The sequence below is a fragment of the Colossoma macropomum genome, unplaced genomic scaffold, assembly GCF_904425465.1.
Source record: "Colossoma macropomum unplaced genomic scaffold, Colossoma_macropomum, whole genome shotgun sequence".
Taxonomy (NCBI): domain Eukaryota; kingdom Metazoa; phylum Chordata; class Actinopteri; order Characiformes; family Serrasalmidae; genus Colossoma; species Colossoma macropomum.
In genome coordinates, this window is record NW_023494799.1 from 36,257,300 (window position 1) to 36,275,505 (window position 18,206).

Below are 18,206 nucleotides of genomic sequence, written 5' to 3' on the forward strand. Positions count from 1 at the left end.
TCATTTTAAAATAATGCTTAATAATGATTTCTTACAGTAAGATATCATGTAAGCTATTTGTATAGCCTTGGTTGTCTAGGACCAGTACTAGCACTTATGGGTTAATTGATAAATGGTTTTCAAAACCTAAATTTGTCATCCAAGCATTTCCAACATAGGCTAACCAAACCAGCTTTTTCCATTTTTTTAACATTTCTGGTTAGGAATATCATGAACCGTGTTGAATAGAAGTACAGAAACGATTCCTGGTCTCACACATTTTACATCATGGAATCTAACTGTATTTCATTCACAGCATCTGAATTGTGTAGAAAAAAAATTATATTAACATGCGTAGAATGGCACCCCTACTTTTCAGGGCACGATTCGTCTCAGCCTCTCTGAAAATTCTTTCCCAAATCTTTCCTAAATACATTTAATTCCTCTGATTTCGTGATTTGTTTCTCTTGTTTTTACTGCAATCCTGGAGCAAACAACCAGCAAACTGTGCACTGACTTCTCTCCTTCATTTTGCAGTGTCTTGGTTTGAACCACACCGAAGATGCTGGCGTAAGGCCATAGCCCTCTCTAATGCTCAGTCCGAACGCCAAGCAAGGTGCGGCGGTGAGTTGCCTGCAAGCTAATATCTGGATAGTTAATCTTTAATGTTAGAGAATAAGTGTTGACTGATAATGTGGTCTTTGCTAACACTACACCTTTGTAGCTTATAGAGTCACATACACACAGGTGAAAAAGCCACCTGCATTCCATTAACATTACCTAACGCTAGCAAACTGTTTGCATTAGCACTTCGTTTGTATTGTTTTGGCTGGATACATGTGCAAGTATTTTAGAATGGCTTTAAAAGTGGCTGATTCGATCAGAATTTAAACCTGGAACTCTCTGTGTTTTGCATCTTTAAAGGAGAATTCCACCATTCTTTCAAAAATTCTGAATAATTCAGTCCTTGAGGTGCAAATAAAGTCATTCAGAGTGGTTTGGTGCGAAATGGTTCATTGTAGAGAAACTTACAGACTCGGAATTCTTTACAGTGGTGGTGATAGGAACCAGGAATCCTATCCTATCCTACAACACAAACATAGCCATTTGTTGATGATGGTAAAATAGACATAAATCTGAAAAAATGAAGTTTTTTAGGGGGACTATTTTGCCTTACAATGCCCTGCATGTACCATTCTGCTATTAATGGAATAAAATAAATGGATTAAAATACATTTTAAGCCATAACTATGATAAAACAATGTGTCACATATCAGGCAGCATATGTCAATACATTCCATATAATAACTTTCTCTGAAGGAGATTTTTGAGGCATTAAACAAATGTTTGTGTTGTAGGATAGGATAGGACCCCTGGTTCCTATCACCACCACTATGAACAATTCTGACTCTTTAAGTTTCTCTAGAATAGAGCATTTCACACCAAACCACTCTGAATGACTTTGTGTACATCTCAACTGTTTACTAATGTAGAATATTTGAAAAATCAGTGGGGTTCCCCTTAAACTTCGCCTAATCTGCCTGATTCATCACAACTCAGTGTTCCGGAACCTCATTGCTAGCAAACATGTCACTGCATAAAGCAACACTGAATGATCAACGGGTTTCAGGGAAGTCTTCACTGTCTGGTGGAGACACTATCTCCATGTACCATCTGATCTGAAGTCACAGCTCATTAGATAATACAAATACTAATGTGTTCTCCCAGCATTCTCTTCTGAATATGAGACAGACTAAGATGACTGCCTTGCTTATTATAGTCCTCTTACAGAATTAATTCCCCCTCTTTATGCCTAACCATTACATTGACGGCTCATTGCCCCACTGGCCACTGAATTACCATGTTTGTACAGAGAAATGTGAAAGTTTTTCATTTTTGGGTAATGAAAAGAACCACACCAGTCTCGCTGTTGAGTAAACTGCTGACTCATACACAAAGGATCTCTCCTGTATTTCAAAGTGAGGGAAAGTTTCCCCTGATTTTAGCACACGTTGGAAGATTACAGTGGTGGACAGTAACTAAGTCAATGTAATCCGTTTCTGTACTTAAGTAGTTTTTTTGTGTATTTGTACTTTACTGAAGTTTTTCCATTTTGGTTGACTTTTTTCTTTCACTCCACTACATTTCAAAGTCTAATATCTCACTTTTTACTCCGCTACATTATGAGAAATCTGTCGTTCCTTTTGGTTTATGTGTGAATAAAAACATAAGATGTCAAAAAGAAAGAAGCGCAAAGCGAGAACACCAATCAGGGCACAGCGCACTTTGTTTTGAGCTTGTTTTGACCTGTTGGTCACACCGACCCAGTGCAGCACACGGTTCAACATCAGTGCAGCAGAGTAAAAGTTTGGGAGAGTCTATTCAACATAAATGATGAACAAACCTAACTTTGTGTAAATAGACCACAATATAGAAATATGTACACATATGCAGTTGTGACTGATGTGTCTTTATTCTGAATTTATACAAACAATATTTCATTTTATAGTAAGTTTGTTTTTGCGAGTTTATGTTTATGAACAGAGACCTACAGATGCAGTTTAGTAAAGGAAAACTCATTTGTGAATCTGTGTTTACAGTTTTTATTAAACTTAAACTTGTAACTAAGTTGCAAATAAATCTTAAACTGAAACTTTGCTTGTTTGCAAAAGGTTATTTCAGAGCCACTCAGTTCTACCTGATAGAAACTGCTGTGCTGTTTTGTGCTTATGATAATTTTAATAGGCATCAGCATCACTAATTAATGACATTCTATTAAAATATTGGTTTCCCAAGAGTGACACTGGAGTATTTTCACCTAAAATGAGTTAATGAATCAAGAGTCTTGTTATAAAAATGATAATAGGACATTAGAGCCATAATTAATCTTTTAGTACTTTCACTTTCGATTCTTAAGTACATTTGAAGGCAAATACTTTTGTACTTTTACTCAAGTGGAGGTCTAAAGGGAGGAACTTCTACCTTTACTGGAGTAATATTTTACCTTGGGTATCTCTACTTTAACTCAAGTATATGATTTGTGTACTTCGTCCACCACTGGAAGATTATCGTCTTCGAATTCCAGAAATGATGCTCACATGTTTAGCATGCAGGATGAGGAAAGCATTTCACCCTTACTCTCACTTTCTGATTAGTTGGCATGGCCTCTGTCCAACGCACGTGGTTAAATATGCAGCATGACTTGACGTCTCCAACCTCGTGAGTGGCCTTTGTGCTTTCAAAGGTCTCCGGTGCATGATCTGAGAGAAATTCTCTTTTCATACATCACTGAGATCTGATTTACACTTCAAAGCTGCAGAGAGCGAGAGTCAGAGATGGGGAAGCTCCAAGACTCGCATCTGATTTCATTAAATGTGAAGAAAAGGGGAAATCAATTGGAATGAAAGGCTTCTTCTGCTGTAACTGTGGGCCCGTGGACTGCGGAGGCACTTGCTGTTTGGACTTTTGTGCTCCATTGATGTCGTTAAGGATTGGGGCCACACTTTGATGAGCTCGTGCTCTTTTACTCTGAGCACTCGTGGGTTTTTTTTCTACTGCTCTCTCTCTCTCTCTCTCTCTCTCTCTTCTCTTTCTCCATGGGAAGTGAACATCAAACACTTCAATACCGCTTCCTGCCCTGGCTTCAAGAGTTAACCGCTAACCTCTTGCTCATGACACTCAAAATGATCATGCATGGCTTGCAGAGAACTTCTTTATGTAATGAATTGGAGTGAATTTTCTACCAAACTATTCCCATTTATTTTGTTCCCTGACAATAGCTTCCCAGACACACTTTAAAAAGAGGGTTCTTCAAGGGTTTTTAAGTAAAAGACAATGGTCTTTAGAACCATGAGTTCTGTATAGAACCATACATACATACATCATCTAAACCGCTTATCCATCTGGGTCACGGTGGGGTGCTGGAGCCTATCCCAGCTGTCATTGGGCGGAAGGCAGGATACACCCTGGACAGGTCGCCAGTCCATCACAGGGCAGACATACACATTCACACACACCTAGGGGCAATTTTAGCATGTCCAATTAGCTTAACTGCATGTTTTTGGACTGAGGGAGGAAACCAGAGTACCTGGAGGAAACCCACACAGACACGGGGAGAACAGGCAAACTCCACACAGAAATGACCCTGGTCACCCGGCCGGGAATCGAACCCAGGCCCTTCTTGCTGTGAGGCAACAGCGCTGCGCCACCATGCTGCCCTGTATAGAACCATTTCCTGCTTAAAAAGTTCATTGCATGGAGAAATTTGTTGTATATGGTTCTATAGAGAACTAAAAAGGGTTCTTCTATTGTTACGTTGTCAAGCTTGTAACAATCAAAGAACCCTTTTTGGGCTTTAGAGAGGCATTTTCAAAAAGGTTCTATATAGAACCATATACAACACAGTCTCTATCAATCTGAAGTACCATTTCACCATGGAAAGAACCTGAAATGGTTCTATTCAGAACTGATTCTCTAAAGAGAACCTGAGTCTTCTAAAGAGCGTAAAGAACCCTCTTTTTAAGTGTCTAGAAGAGAAATAAAGGCATTTATGGCAAACCCTGTTCACTTGTAGGCTTTCATATCAGGATCATTCTTATTTCTTAGTCATTTAAAGCTGAATAAAAAAGCAACATTACCTTTTAAATCAATGCACAAGTTTCAGGAAACATAAGGCTTAAAAATGACTTATGAACTCAATATCAAGTCATGGAATTGGAGATGTAACTCAGGCAATGGATATCGTCCGCAACATGGTTCCAATAACCTGCTGAAAGCAAAAAAACAGAACAGACCAGCTGGTCTAAGCTGGTTCATGCTGGTATAGCGCTGGTCTAGTGCTGGTTTAGCTGGTCAGGAAAACACAACATATGCCTGCTTTGGTAGTGATGAGCATAATGGCTTCCATTGTTGCTGACCGGCATCCAAAACGCAAAGCTGGTTTTACTGGTGACAAACTATGCTGGTCTATGCTCTTTTCTAGCAGGGAGTAGCAATAAAAATAACCACTTATGTGTTAAAAGACTCCTATTGCTAGAGTTAGTTATGCTAACATGCTAAGTACCTTGTTTTCTTCCAGTCTGCCAAATTCATGACGTTGAAGCTAGCTTTATTAGCATATACTCTACTGCTGTAGAGTCTCTAAAGACATGGCCGTGTGAAAGGCCAAGCAAGGAGGCTCAGTGTCTGCATGTCCACCAGAAAAGAGACTTTTTCCCTGCAAGAAAAACCAGCACATGTTGTATTTTGATGCTGGTATGCTGGTCAACCAGCACAATAATGCCGGAGTGACTAGCTAAACCAGCACCAGACCAACATAGACCAGCATGAACTGTCCATCCATCCATCATCTAAACCGCTTATCCTTCTGGGTCATGGTGGGGTGCTGGAGCCTGTCCCAGCTGTCATTGGGCGAAAGGCAGCATAAACTGTGTTATGTGTTATTCTGTGTCTGGGCTGTGGGTTGTATGTCTGATTGGGGGTCATCAAGGTGAAAGAGTGGCTACTGGTGGCCCTCATGGTTTGGCTGGATGTTATATGGATTTTCTACTGATGTTTCAATAAAGGAGCACTACACTCAGAATCATGGCCATGTCTCCTTCTACACTGATGCCCCAATATAAACAGTAACTTTGTTAAAATTAATAGCTGTTCATATTAAACATACACCGATCAATTATTATTATGAATCATTATGACCACCTCCTTGTTTCTACACTCATTGTCCATTTAATCAGCTCCACTTACTATATAGGTGCACTTTGTAGTTCTACAGTTACAGACTGTAGTCCATCTGTTTCTCTGCATACTTTGTTAGCCCCCTTTTACCCTGTTCTTCAGTGGTCAGGACCCCCATGGACCCTGACAGAGCAGGTACTATTTGGGTGGTGGGTCATTCTCAGCACTGCAGTAACACTGATGTGGTGGTGGTGTGTTAGTGTGTGTTGCGCTGGTACGAGTGGATCAGACACAGCAGTGCTGCTGGAGTTTTTAAACACTGTGTCCACTCACTGTCCACTTTATTAGACACTCCTACCTTGTTGGTCCACCTTGTAGATATAAAGTCAGAGACGATAGCTCATCTGCTGCTGCACAGTTTCTGTTGGTCATCCTCTAGTCCTTCATCAGTGGTCACAGGACGCTGCCCACAGGACGCTGCTGGCTGGATATTTTTGGTTGGTGGACTATTCTCAGTCCAGCAGTGACACTGAGGTGTTTAAAAACTCCAGCAGCACTGCTGTGTCTGATCCATTCAGACCAGCACAACAAGCATTTCAGTTGCTCAAACAGCTCCTTCTCACATCATATTTAGAACTAAGACCACCACTGGAAATCTGAGCTGAACCTAAGAACCTTATTATCTGTTTTAAAGAGACGAATAAGTTGACATTTTCTTTATATTGACTGATATTTCAAGCATGTTGTCACAGCGAATCACTGTATCTTGATCTAACCCACATTTGATATGCACACAGTCTCTTTTTTAGCAGAAAGCCTTTGTGATTGGTCACTTCCAGTTAAAAGGCAGGACGGATGTTATAAGTGCAGCTCTATGTGGGGTTATGAGCAGGCCCATTAACTCACTGACTGAACTCTCCCCACTAAGTAGACCATCTCTGCTAATTTGCGCAACAGCACTTCTGGACACTTGCCGAAGTATTAGTGCAGAACGATGCAATAGGATCCTTTCCAAAGTCCTTTATTAGGCTTTTAGTTATTAGGTGTAGTGACTAGGATTATTCATCTAGCACATTATCAGAGGTCTGGCTAGATTATATTCTTTGCGATATATTTCACACTTCGAGTAAGCCTGGACCATGTAGGCCAGACATATTAAACTGAACTGGTAGCTAGCTGGTTTACCACTGCATAGAACAAACACATCTGATGAATTAACCCCCACAGTTAATTCTGTTATAGTGTTGATAATAATCTGATTTCTGCAGTTATCTGATTGTTCAAGTGGTCATGCAAACAGCATACTCTGATTTCTTAGATTGAAGTGAGGTCTAGAAATCCGATTAAGAAATCAGATAAAGAGGCTGGATTTTAGCTCAGTAATCAGATTTCTCAGTGCATGTGAACTCTTACTCTGATTTCTTTCAGATTTCTCAGTCTGCACATGTGCGAAACAGACGGCCGTACCGGAAATAAGCAAGCAGCGTCTCCATGAGATGCAGCAAAACACTTTTGAAATTAAGGATTTAAGGATTCTTCATCTTCTAGATGACGTGTGTTTATATTTTCAGGTAATGTGGCGTGATGTTTAAAAAAAAGCTGCAGTATGAAGTTTGAGTTTTATTCAGAAGCTTCAGTTGAGTATTGACAAAACACTTTACTTACTTTTAGACCTTTAGCAGACACTCTAAACCAAAACAATTTAATAGGCAAGTGCAACATTTGAAGACTTGTCCAAGGACTTTTATTTTTACATGGCGGTGCTGCCTGGATTGGGATCAAACCACCAGATTTCTGCACAAAGATCAACACCATTCTTTACATTTATTACAGGTGATTGTGTTGTCATCATTAGTCGGTAGAATTTGTGTTTGACAACACAAGATCTAACAGTTATTAAAGGAGGATCAGTGTTCAAAATGTTTGATTTTCCAACATTGAATCAATGGCCAACAGCACGATCAATTCAGCATCAAAGATCTACACTGATTCAGTGGTGTCCAGCATCAAATCAACATTAGCTATGTTTACATGCAGCCTGATAATCCAGTAATAATCCGACTAATAGCTCAATTGGAATAAAACGTCCATGTAAACACCTCAATTGGAATAGACTAGACCAATTGAGGCCATTCGGAATACAATTTCTATCCGATTGATTGAGGTCGGTAATCCTGTGAATAATCCGTTAAATAGAAGAATAATAGCCGTGTAAACGCCTGTATCTGATTACATTCCCTATCGGAAAGTTTAAGTCCGTTCTGATCATGTTCGTCGCGTCATAGTGAAAGTTTATACCGTTCAACATGGCAGAGCAGAAACTGGTCTGCAGAGGAGACAAAGTTTATGCTCTGATCTTTAAAAGACGACGGTGGGACGGACGTCCAGCTTATGTGTCTCAGAACACGACGTCTTCCTCTCGGCCTCTTTAATAAGGACATGTGAAGGACGTTTACCTGAGTCTGACATCATTTTAAAGTAATTAGAAACACAAGCACTGCTCACTGCTGCTCATCTCACTCTGACTGGACTCACGTGATGCTCGTTGTCATGGCAACATCTACACTAAGTGGTTCTCTACGCATGTGTTTAATTTTGGATCTGATTACTTGTGGTGAGCATGTAAACGGAGATTTTCCATCAGATTGTTGAGTAGAGTGAGAATAAACACCTCAGTCTTAATCTGGAATTGGAATGTATTCAATCAGATTGGCAAAAATCTTTGCACGTAAACTCAGCTACTGTTTCAACCACAGTTTGCTATTCTAACTAATGTAAAAAAGAATAAGAAGCCTACAAGACCACCTGGCAGCTAGATGAGCCTTAAACATGCACTTTACTTCAGTTATTGACTTTCAGTAAGGCTCTAATCTGGACAGAACAATAAAGTGAGATTTAAAACCAATATGAAGGAAAAAAATACTACGGCTCTGCAAACAGTTCTCCATCACTTTTAATGAATTTGATGTTTTCATCCAGGAAAACAACAGCAGGGGTGAGGAAACATGAAAGGTCACTATAAATGTAACACATTATTCAGGGCTTATAGTGAAAGACTGAATGCTCACTGAAGACGATAACTCTCTCTCTTTCAGGAAATTCTGCTCCACCTCAGAATGCTAAAGGAAGCCCATATTTTCTAGAAATGAAACGGGCAGTGCATCATGGCTTCTTGGCTGAATCTAAAGAAAATAGTGCGGGTCCATGAATCAGCAAACAGCCACTCTCATTTGTAAGCCGCAGCTTAAGCCCTGAAGCCGGACGCAGACTCTGTCTTTTTCGTTTTCCGGTGGCATTTGCAGTCACTGTAAACCTGCTCAGACAGCTCATTTAGAGCCGCATGCCTCCGCTACACTGGGACCAAACAGGCAGGCATGTGTGAGGGACACCTGGGGGGATTATTAAGTCTAGAGCCCCACTGAAGATGCTTGTGGAGGTCTGTGGAGACCCATGGAGTCCTATATATGCTGAGAGAGGCTTTATGAGTTTTCAGTTTCAACATTAATGCTGTGCATGTGGTGTTTGGTTTGCTGAAGCGGTGGTTTAAATATCATTTCACCAGGCACTTTCTGCTCAAACTGATGTTGGAAATGGAACTTTAAAAATGTTCTCATTTATACAAATTACTCTTTGAAGAAGCTTCCATGACAAAATATTTTTTAGGGCACCAAAAGCTTTTCTCCTATGTCTGTTTACATGAATACAATAGCCTGAGTAAGCTCTCAGTTAGTCTAAGAAACTGGACCAAATGAAGATGGTTGCATGATGTTTATAAAGGGCCAGTCCATTTCTAGCTCTGTTTACATGCACAGCTGAATAGTCTCCCTTTACATCGGTAACAGCCCCATTCATGACAACATATTTGTGCTAAGCTTAGGTTGACCAAAGCCCTATTCGAACGGGATTAGCTTTAGATGAGAAGGTGGGGTCATGTAATTATTACTGATGGACTATGCACCCACATCAGTAAAGATTCCAAGATATTCAAAGCTTTCTTTTACATTCCTTTTACCTTACCTGAGGCGCCAGAATGTAAGTGCTGTGCCATTTAAGGTGGAACGAGAAAATTGTAATAAGAAGCTGATGAATACGAAGCCAACTTCAGCCTCATTGTTCTCTGTGGCTAAAATCAGGCCAAGATGTAACGTTACCGTCCTGTCTTACAGCTCAGAATATGTAAAAATTACAGGAAAAAAGTTTTGTGCGCTGAAGTTGACTGTTTGTTGTGAATTCCCAAGCTGATGGCGATGCTAGTGACGCACTTCATTCACTCAAGACATCAAGGTAAATGGTTAGAGTAAATTAAGTAATGGCAAAATTAAATGTTGTAACATCTTTTCTACTCTTTTCTGGGGTAAAAGTGGTTGCCACTCCCATCTCTGTCATTTATACCGAGATTTCTCATCCCATGCAAATCACTCATAAACATCATTGATGTCCTCAGGTTAACTTTCATTACCCCACCTCCCCATGGAAAACTAATTCTGTCCAAATAGGGCTTAAGACCTTAGTCAGGCTATAGGCGTATTCGGACAGGATTAGGGTGGGGGTAATGTAATTTTTACCGGTGTTTCTCAGTGATTTCAGTCCCGTCCAAATGCGGCATGTCAGTCATTTTTACCGACTACGTGCTCCCCTGTCCGTAAAGATTGCCTTTTGCCTTCCATAAAACAAGCCATAAAAATAACCTCAGGTTATGTTCATTCCGAGCGAATCGACATGTCAGTAACACACTATCAAATCCTGTGGAAAGGGATGGTTGACTGACAAAGCTGAATTCAGCTTCTTATTCGCCAGCTTTTTGTTCAAATTTCCCTGTTTCACCTCAAATGGTGCAGTAGTTATTATTATAACACCTGTGGTGGCAAATTATAACTGCTGCTCCATTTAAGGTGGAACAGGAAAATTCGAACAAGCTGGCGAATAGCAAGCTAATTCAGCCTCATCGGGCATAATTTACCAACTGTTCTTGCAAAGAAACTTCTGCAGTTTTCACAAAGATTCTTACACTCACCAGTGTCTTCTTATGTGGGCTTTGTTCTTGGGTAAGAACAGAATTTACACACACTCAAGAGCGAAAGGTGAGAACCGTTCTGCGGTTTAAGAACACGTCATGAATCTGAAGACTTTTTCTTAGGACCTTTTTAAAAAAACAAATTCAAGAAAAAACTGAAGATACTGAAGAATTAGGCTCATTGTTCTCTGAGGCTGAAATCAAGCTGATATGAAATCCCAAATAGCGAACAAATATCGGTCTGCTGGCTTGAAAAGGCTTGCACCCCACTCACTATTTGCCACTGCTAGTCCACCCTCGGACCACCCAGATTACTGTCCTGCATACAAGCTCTAACTAATTGTTTTATCCCCTCAAACAGATTATAAATGCACAGAGACTTTTATTTTGGAAAATAAACTAAGACAAATATAGCAAATAACTGAGAGGAAAAAAATATGACTAGGTCCAATATGAAATGATTTTATAGAAAATATTCTTGCTGACACTGCGCTAGATTAAAATCATTTACTATTTACTATTTATTATTACAAAGTAGAACTAAAGAAAGGAAGGCAGGAAAAATAAGTACATTGGACTGTAAGTGGAAAATGAGTGAAGATGAATGGAATTTTGTCTAATACTCTGCTTAACCACTGGTGGGCCTCCCCGAAAACGCTGAGCAAAATGCCCGTGGACCACCAGCTTTGCCATCAGCAGAGGGTGGACGGTGGTCCACTATCCACTTGCTATCAGGGGTATCTTAGTCTGACCAGTAATCTTGAGGTGTTTGTCCACCACCCTGTGCAGTATGACAGGGTATGGTTACTAATCTGAGCCCAGTGTTATAATTGCCCATGGTAAGGTGTGATTCTGCTCTTGTTGTGAAGACTGATTAATCCAAACGGTCACTCTTCTAGCAATGGTTCAGCAAAAATCTAATTTACACAATTTTCCACTCATCACTAATTTACACAATTTTCCACTCATCACTGAGACATCTGGTGTCTAAATTTTGTATCTTTCATTTTGAATGTGATCTATGAGTCCAAACTTGCTAACAAATACTAGAAGTCAGTAATCATATCTTTTCTGTAATTATGTCCCCAAAACGTCCCTCAAACTTCTTCGTCTTTATTAAGGTTGCTCAGACTTGTAGATGTAGTTTAGGACACCATATGTCTTACTGTGAACTATAAAGATGAAAAAAACATCAACGTGTAGCTGATAAGAGCGAGCAACCACTCTATACACCTGGTGTTGTGGCAGTTTCTGTCTGGATTCCTGTTTTTGTGCAGGATGACACGGCGGCATATGAATGCTACAGATTATCTTTGGGATTTCTGTTATTTGTATTTATAAATAACTGTTAATGGTGAATTTTTGAGACTAAAGATATATGTCTATAAGAAAAACCTGAATAAATGACAGAAATCACAAATGTAGTCTAACATCCATATATTTTTAAATCCATAATCATTTTTATTTATATAGCACTTTTCATGCCAATGGCAGTGAGTCATACAGTGTCCTGAACCACACCTACAAGTATGTGAGACTTAACTGAAGACCTGGATGCAGTTTGAGTGGATTGGGAGAAGTTTTAGGGATGTTTCTATAGAACACATTTGGGTGACTATTGACTTCTTATGTTTGTTAGCAACATTAGACTCCAGTTTTAAACTAAAGAGACTAAATTTGGACACCAAACATGTCTTGACTCGACTACATCTGGAGTGAGAGGTAATTGCATAAATGACATTTTTAGGCTCCATCACTGATTTGAAACTTCTACCTGACAACTGTCTAATCGAGACATTTCTGCAGATAAATACGATAAATGCAGTAAAACAAACAAAAGGTTTCTTATCTGGTTTTCTGTGCTTGGCTGCATATTAATCCAATCAACCATGAAAATCATATATACTACAGAACTTCACGTATGTCAAAGCTAATCTGGCCAATAATTCAAACATATACATTTTAGTTTTGACAGCTTCCCTGTTAGCTGAGTAATAAGCCAATATCTCATTTGTCTCCATTTAGAAAATAATGGAAAGTATAGCCAGCTCTGTTTATTACCTCCCACTGTTTATTATCTCCCACTACTCTGCTTTCATAACAGAACAGTTAGAGTGGCCCGAATCTCCTCTGCCATAATTTGGTCTTTTTATTGCTGAAATTGGGGTCAGACAGTTGCAGAGTGTCTTATTTCATGGTTATTGGCTCTTCCTGTCTTGCTGGCCGCTGATACCTCACTGCCGCGCACGGTGGACGGTCAACGCTGAATTTAAATCCTGTGGGACGCCACCATGGCAATGAAATTTTCCATGAGTAATCTGCCCATTTAAACTCATGAAACAGAAACAATAGCGAAACCCAAAAGACATATTTTGAGTTCAAAGACGTGTTATGAGGCGAGACGACACATAAAATGTCTCTGTGTTTTGGTGAAATGCATCAAACAGGTAGAAATGAAGAAGAGAAAAATGCCCCTGAACAATGGAGATACACAAAGTCCCAAATGGGTGAAAAACAGACAGAGGGGGAGCAAGAAGGAGCTTTAGAGCTTTACCTCCCGTTGACCCGTGCTCGGTCAGGAGGATGAAGGAAAAGCTGGCTGGGCTCATAGATTCAGGCAAAGGCCGTGCCAACACAGAGCCACAGGGCCACTGCTGCAGCGTTGGAAACTAGACTTTCATCCACTTTATGCGCATTTTGTAAGCAATAAATAAATATACATATTTTTGTGAAGCTGAATTACAGTAATAAAATTATATTATGTAAAAATGTCATTTCCTGGGAAAAAAAACACTGTTTCTTTATTTAAATCAAATCTTTATCAAATAAAATGAATACATGCTTAAAGCTACACTACGTAAGATTTGGGGATTTGGAGACCTCTCTGGTGGAAACGAGTAATTGCACACAGTGTGTGGAAGAACTTTTGTAACATCAGTTGTGCTTCAGATCCCTTGATGATTGTGAGTGTGTTGAAGGTCATGTCTTCTGAGGATGTGAGTCAATTATCTATTGTTGTTATCATATCTTTATTAGTATAACGTTGATTTTGCATTTGAGGCCTTCTTTTTAAGTTGGTACATTTTGAGTGTGACGTTGATACCTAATAGGACCTTTGGGCAGTTTGTTATAACATCTTATGTCTCAGCGAAATGCCTCATCGAAGGTTTCCATCTAAGCGTTTTTTTTTGGGGAAAAGGTTTCCATTAATTCTGATTTCATTTCTTTCTAATGAATTCTGATACTATTTGGGCTTTAATAGCTTCATTTATTTAATTAAAAAAGGTTGTCAAGTCTTTTCTCAATCCAGCTGTGCCTCTCTGCACATGATGAAAATCCTGTCACATGGCATAATTGAATTGTTTTTCCAGTTAAAAGTGCTTCCACTAGAGTTTTTCACAACAATTCAAGTACTGACAAACAATCTATCCACTAACAGTTGAAGGGACACTTTTTTCAGTGCGGTTTTATGCATCTAAATGAGTCATAATTCATTTTTACATTATTATTTTCTCACCTCTCGTAATCCTTTTACTTAGGCTGTGTCTTTTAGACTGAGATATGTAAATGAGCTCTGTTCTGACTGGCTGCCCTGTACTGGCTCTGATTCAGAAAGCAGTCCAGGCTAAAACACTCCTTATAGCATCAGCATGAATGGGCAGGGCCAAACTGATGTAGGCTTTTATGGCATCACAAAAGCAATGAATTCAAAACGGTCTGTTTGGACTGAGGAGTGGGTACATTTTAAACATCAACAATGTCTACATATTACATTAAACTTGTATTTAAAACGGTGAGAAATGTCACTTTTCCCTCATACAGGCCCTTTAAACAGGCCTCAGACAGATGCCTGTCTGGTGTGACATGCCTCATGCTGCCGCTGAGGGGGAAGATGCTGAACTGCAGGGTGGGCCAGCCTGGCTAAGCTAAGTAACTCCTCACACTGAGCTGATGCCATCTTTCAGCTTAGGAGCTCTGAGCTGTAAAGCCAGGGTCAAGCTGGGGTCAGGGGTCTGTCAGAGAGAGAGCTGGCAGGCTGTGCAGGGGGTACAGCCTGCACTGGTGGTGCATTCGAGGCTATCAAATTAATCCATTTCTCCTTGTGATATAAAGCGCTTTGATGTGGAAAATACACCACGTGAAATCTGCACAACATGGGAAAGGATGAAGTAAGTCACCTCTAATCCTCTTTGGGCAAATCAAAGTGCGTTATTAAGACATGCGAATTTAATTCCAAACAAATGCGCACTCTTTCAGAGTTTAGCTTCAAATAGTGTATATTGTGTAGAAAGTACACTGACTAAAATAAAGGCCCCTAAATGGTTCTTGAATTGGAACAAAAAAATTATAATACTTTTACAATATAATAGTGATTCTTTAAAGGGCCCATATCATGAAAAAACGGAATTTTCCTGAATTTTTTTTACAATAAAATAGTTTTATGTAGTACATAAACAATGTTAAAATATCGATATGTACCATTCACTCCCCATTCAAGGCAGTCCAAATATGGACACTAAACAGTCCGTATTAAATTCACTATTTTTGTGATGTCACAAACACCAAGCATTTACATATATCTGCCTATTTTGCCTAAAGCAGTTTAGCCACGCCTACTAATCCTGAAGTTATAAGGAGTAAGTGAAGTTAAGGTAGCAGGAGACTTTAGGTGGCAGTGTATTACGATGTAATACCAGCTTTTTGACCGAGGTCAGAGATCATTTACAGATATCAGTCTTAAAGGCACAGTAACTAAAACAGTCTGTTTAATTCTAAGAGATAAACAGTGGTTGGAAAATTGTAATTAGTTTAGAATTGAGAAAATTAATTATGACTGTTTTAGGTACATACACCCACAAAAACTTTCTTAAGATGACCTCAGTAAGAATGTGGTGGTATAATGAATTATTATGGAGCCCTGCTGGTGCCTTCCCTTATAAATAACATTAATGCGTGGCCACGACTTAGTACGAGATCATGCCTAGTCGTGACCATGACTCAATTATCTTGTCGCCACACCTTTCTAAGTCATGGCCACACATTATTTTTATTTATACGGGATGTCACCAGCAGGGCTCTGTAAATTATGAGCGACTTTAGTAAATAAAACCACACGTACGTTCTAAGTATCAGGGAAAAATGTACGATACAACAAAATTATAAGACATGGGCCCTTTAAAAAGGGGGCATTTTAGCATAAAGCTAGCATTTAATGTGAATTATTGTGTTATGTAATATTCTATTGTGCAGCATTGAATCCCTCAGCCTCAATAGTTTAACCGAATTTGATGATTTTGTATCCTTTTTGTGTTTTTTTGCATATAAATGTTTTCTGACGACAATATACAAATGTGCATTGGCTCATCATACAATGTTAGCGTAGCCAGTAATGTAAAGGCCTAAAAATGCACACATGATGTTCAGATTCCAAACAGTACACAGAAACAGTACCTATCTGGCTTTCTTCTACATTAGTTAGTTAGCAGGAAAAAAAAAACAAAAATTAAGTCCTTTTCTGCTTTTCTGTCACCTTCAGGATGCGTCATCAGAAGGAGAGTTTTATGAACTTTGAACTGGAAAATCCCGCTCTAGAGATGACTGTGGCACCACTTCAGGAGGTGAGTAGACGTTTTTACAACAGATGTTTTTTTGTCCGTGTTTTTGTTTTGTTTTTACAACAGGTGTTGTCAAAAAGCGGCTTTACAGAAAAATCTGGGTCCGAGCCCCCATGAGCGTCGCCAATGGCAACAGTGGCAAGCAAAAACTCCCTAAGAGCAAGAGGAAGAAACACTGAGACGAACCAAGTCTCAAAAGGGGACTAACTGAAACTTGTTAAGGCTTTTGCTGGAACATCCAAACAGCAGAGCATTGCAGTAGTCAAGCCTCGAGGTAATGAATGCATGAACTAGCTTTTCTGCATCCTGTAGAGACATCGCATTTCTTAATTTAGCAATATTGCAGAGATGCAGGAAGGCTATTCTAGTAATATTCGTTATATGTGCATCGAAGGACAGAACGGGATCAATTTTTTACAGATGAACCTGGGGAATCTCAGAAACTATTAAGTTTAAGTGTTAAATTAGACAGTTTATTTCTAGCTGCTTTTGGACCAAGAAGAAGAACCTCTGTTTTATCTGAGTTGAGTAGGAGAAAGTTACTCGACATCCGGTCTTTTATACAGTCCTCAGTCTTGTAAAGTTGAAGTTTATCATCCAGTTTGGCTGATATATACAAATGTGTCATCAGTGTAGCAGTGGAAACTGATGCTTCGTTTACTGATAATGGTACCCAGTGGTAGCATATATAATGTGAATAATATGGACCCTAAAACAGAGCCTTGTGGAACACCATACTTTACTTTTGCAAGAACAGATGATTTGCCATTTACATTTACAAACTGATCAGTCAGGTAAGATCTGAACCAGGAAAAAAGCTACTCCTGTTACTCCTACACGGTTTTCTATAATAGCTCAATTTGTATTTTTGGCTGATGTGCCCCTTTAAAAAACCTTGCTTGTTGAGGGAACCGCAGAACACTGTAGCATCACTCCAAAGAAGTATCCTGGCTGCTAGGCCTAGGTCGCTGGGAAAACTGTTCACACCTCACTGAAACAGTGCACCAGACAGCTTTAATTAGACAACCCTATGACTCTCAGATCACGTTCTCTAACCGGAGGTGTAACCAACACCAGCACCTCACGTGATCACATGTGCAGTTCAGCAGGAGGCAAGCTTGCAAAATAAGAGCTGTCTGGATGATGGCACAGTACGCTCATGCAAAATGAATTGCCTGGCTTTTTCTAGGGCACCTGGAGGAGCATACGGCACCCCGAGAGCTGATCTTGCAGGCAGGTTGGTGAAGCTGTGTGCCAAGGTGATTTTTACAACTGTCAGGTCTCATCTCTTCTCTTAAGCAGTCAGATGATGTTGAAAAATTCAAGTACGGTGCAGAAGTAAGCAGTCGCTCTCTCTCTCCCTCTCTCCCTCTCTCTCTCTCTCTCTCTCAAACCAGTCGCTCTTCTGGAGTGTTGTTGCAGCGTGTTGCAGATTTATCTGACGCAAGAACCTCAAAACAACCTGTACACAGACTGGCCCTCAACGGATTGCTCCACCACTGTGTATAGGGGTTGTTTATCAGTTTTTTTTTCCTTTGGCGTACACACTAACCACCAATGCGATGCCTTATAAAATACATCACCTGTCCAGTCCAGGAATGTCAAACAGTCAGAATGGATTACATTCATCCAGTCCAGCTCAGTCTTCCTCTGCTGCCGCCTCAGTCAGAATAAAACATCTAATGTGCACCGCGGCCTGTAAGCCTGAACAAACGCAGGTAAAAATAGAGCTGATCTATTTTAAAGCAGAGATTCACGGCTTTATTTATTCAACACCTACGCTACGTTACCCCAAAAGACACACAGTAATAATAGGTCAACAGAATGTTTTCAAACCTCACTAATCGATAGTTGTAACTGTCCATTTGCTGCACTACTCAAATCCAGTTAAGGGACTACACACACTATATTGCCGAAAGTAT

The 18,206-nt window shown here is 39.8% G+C and overlaps 1 protein-coding gene across 1 annotated transcript in view; it reads left to right on the forward strand.

Annotated features, from left to right (window-relative positions):
- Nucleotides 1-18,206, forward strand: part of eif4g2a (eukaryotic translation initiation factor 4, gamma 2a) — a 157,278-nt gene that overhangs the window by 24,486 nt on the left and 114,586 nt on the right. The window contains exon 3 of the mRNA XM_036585953.1: nucleotides 16,206-16,287. Coding sequence (XP_036441846.1) covers nucleotides 16,206-16,287 — 82 coding nt within the window. The remainder of the gene's footprint in view (nucleotides 1-16,205; nucleotides 16,288-18,206) is intronic.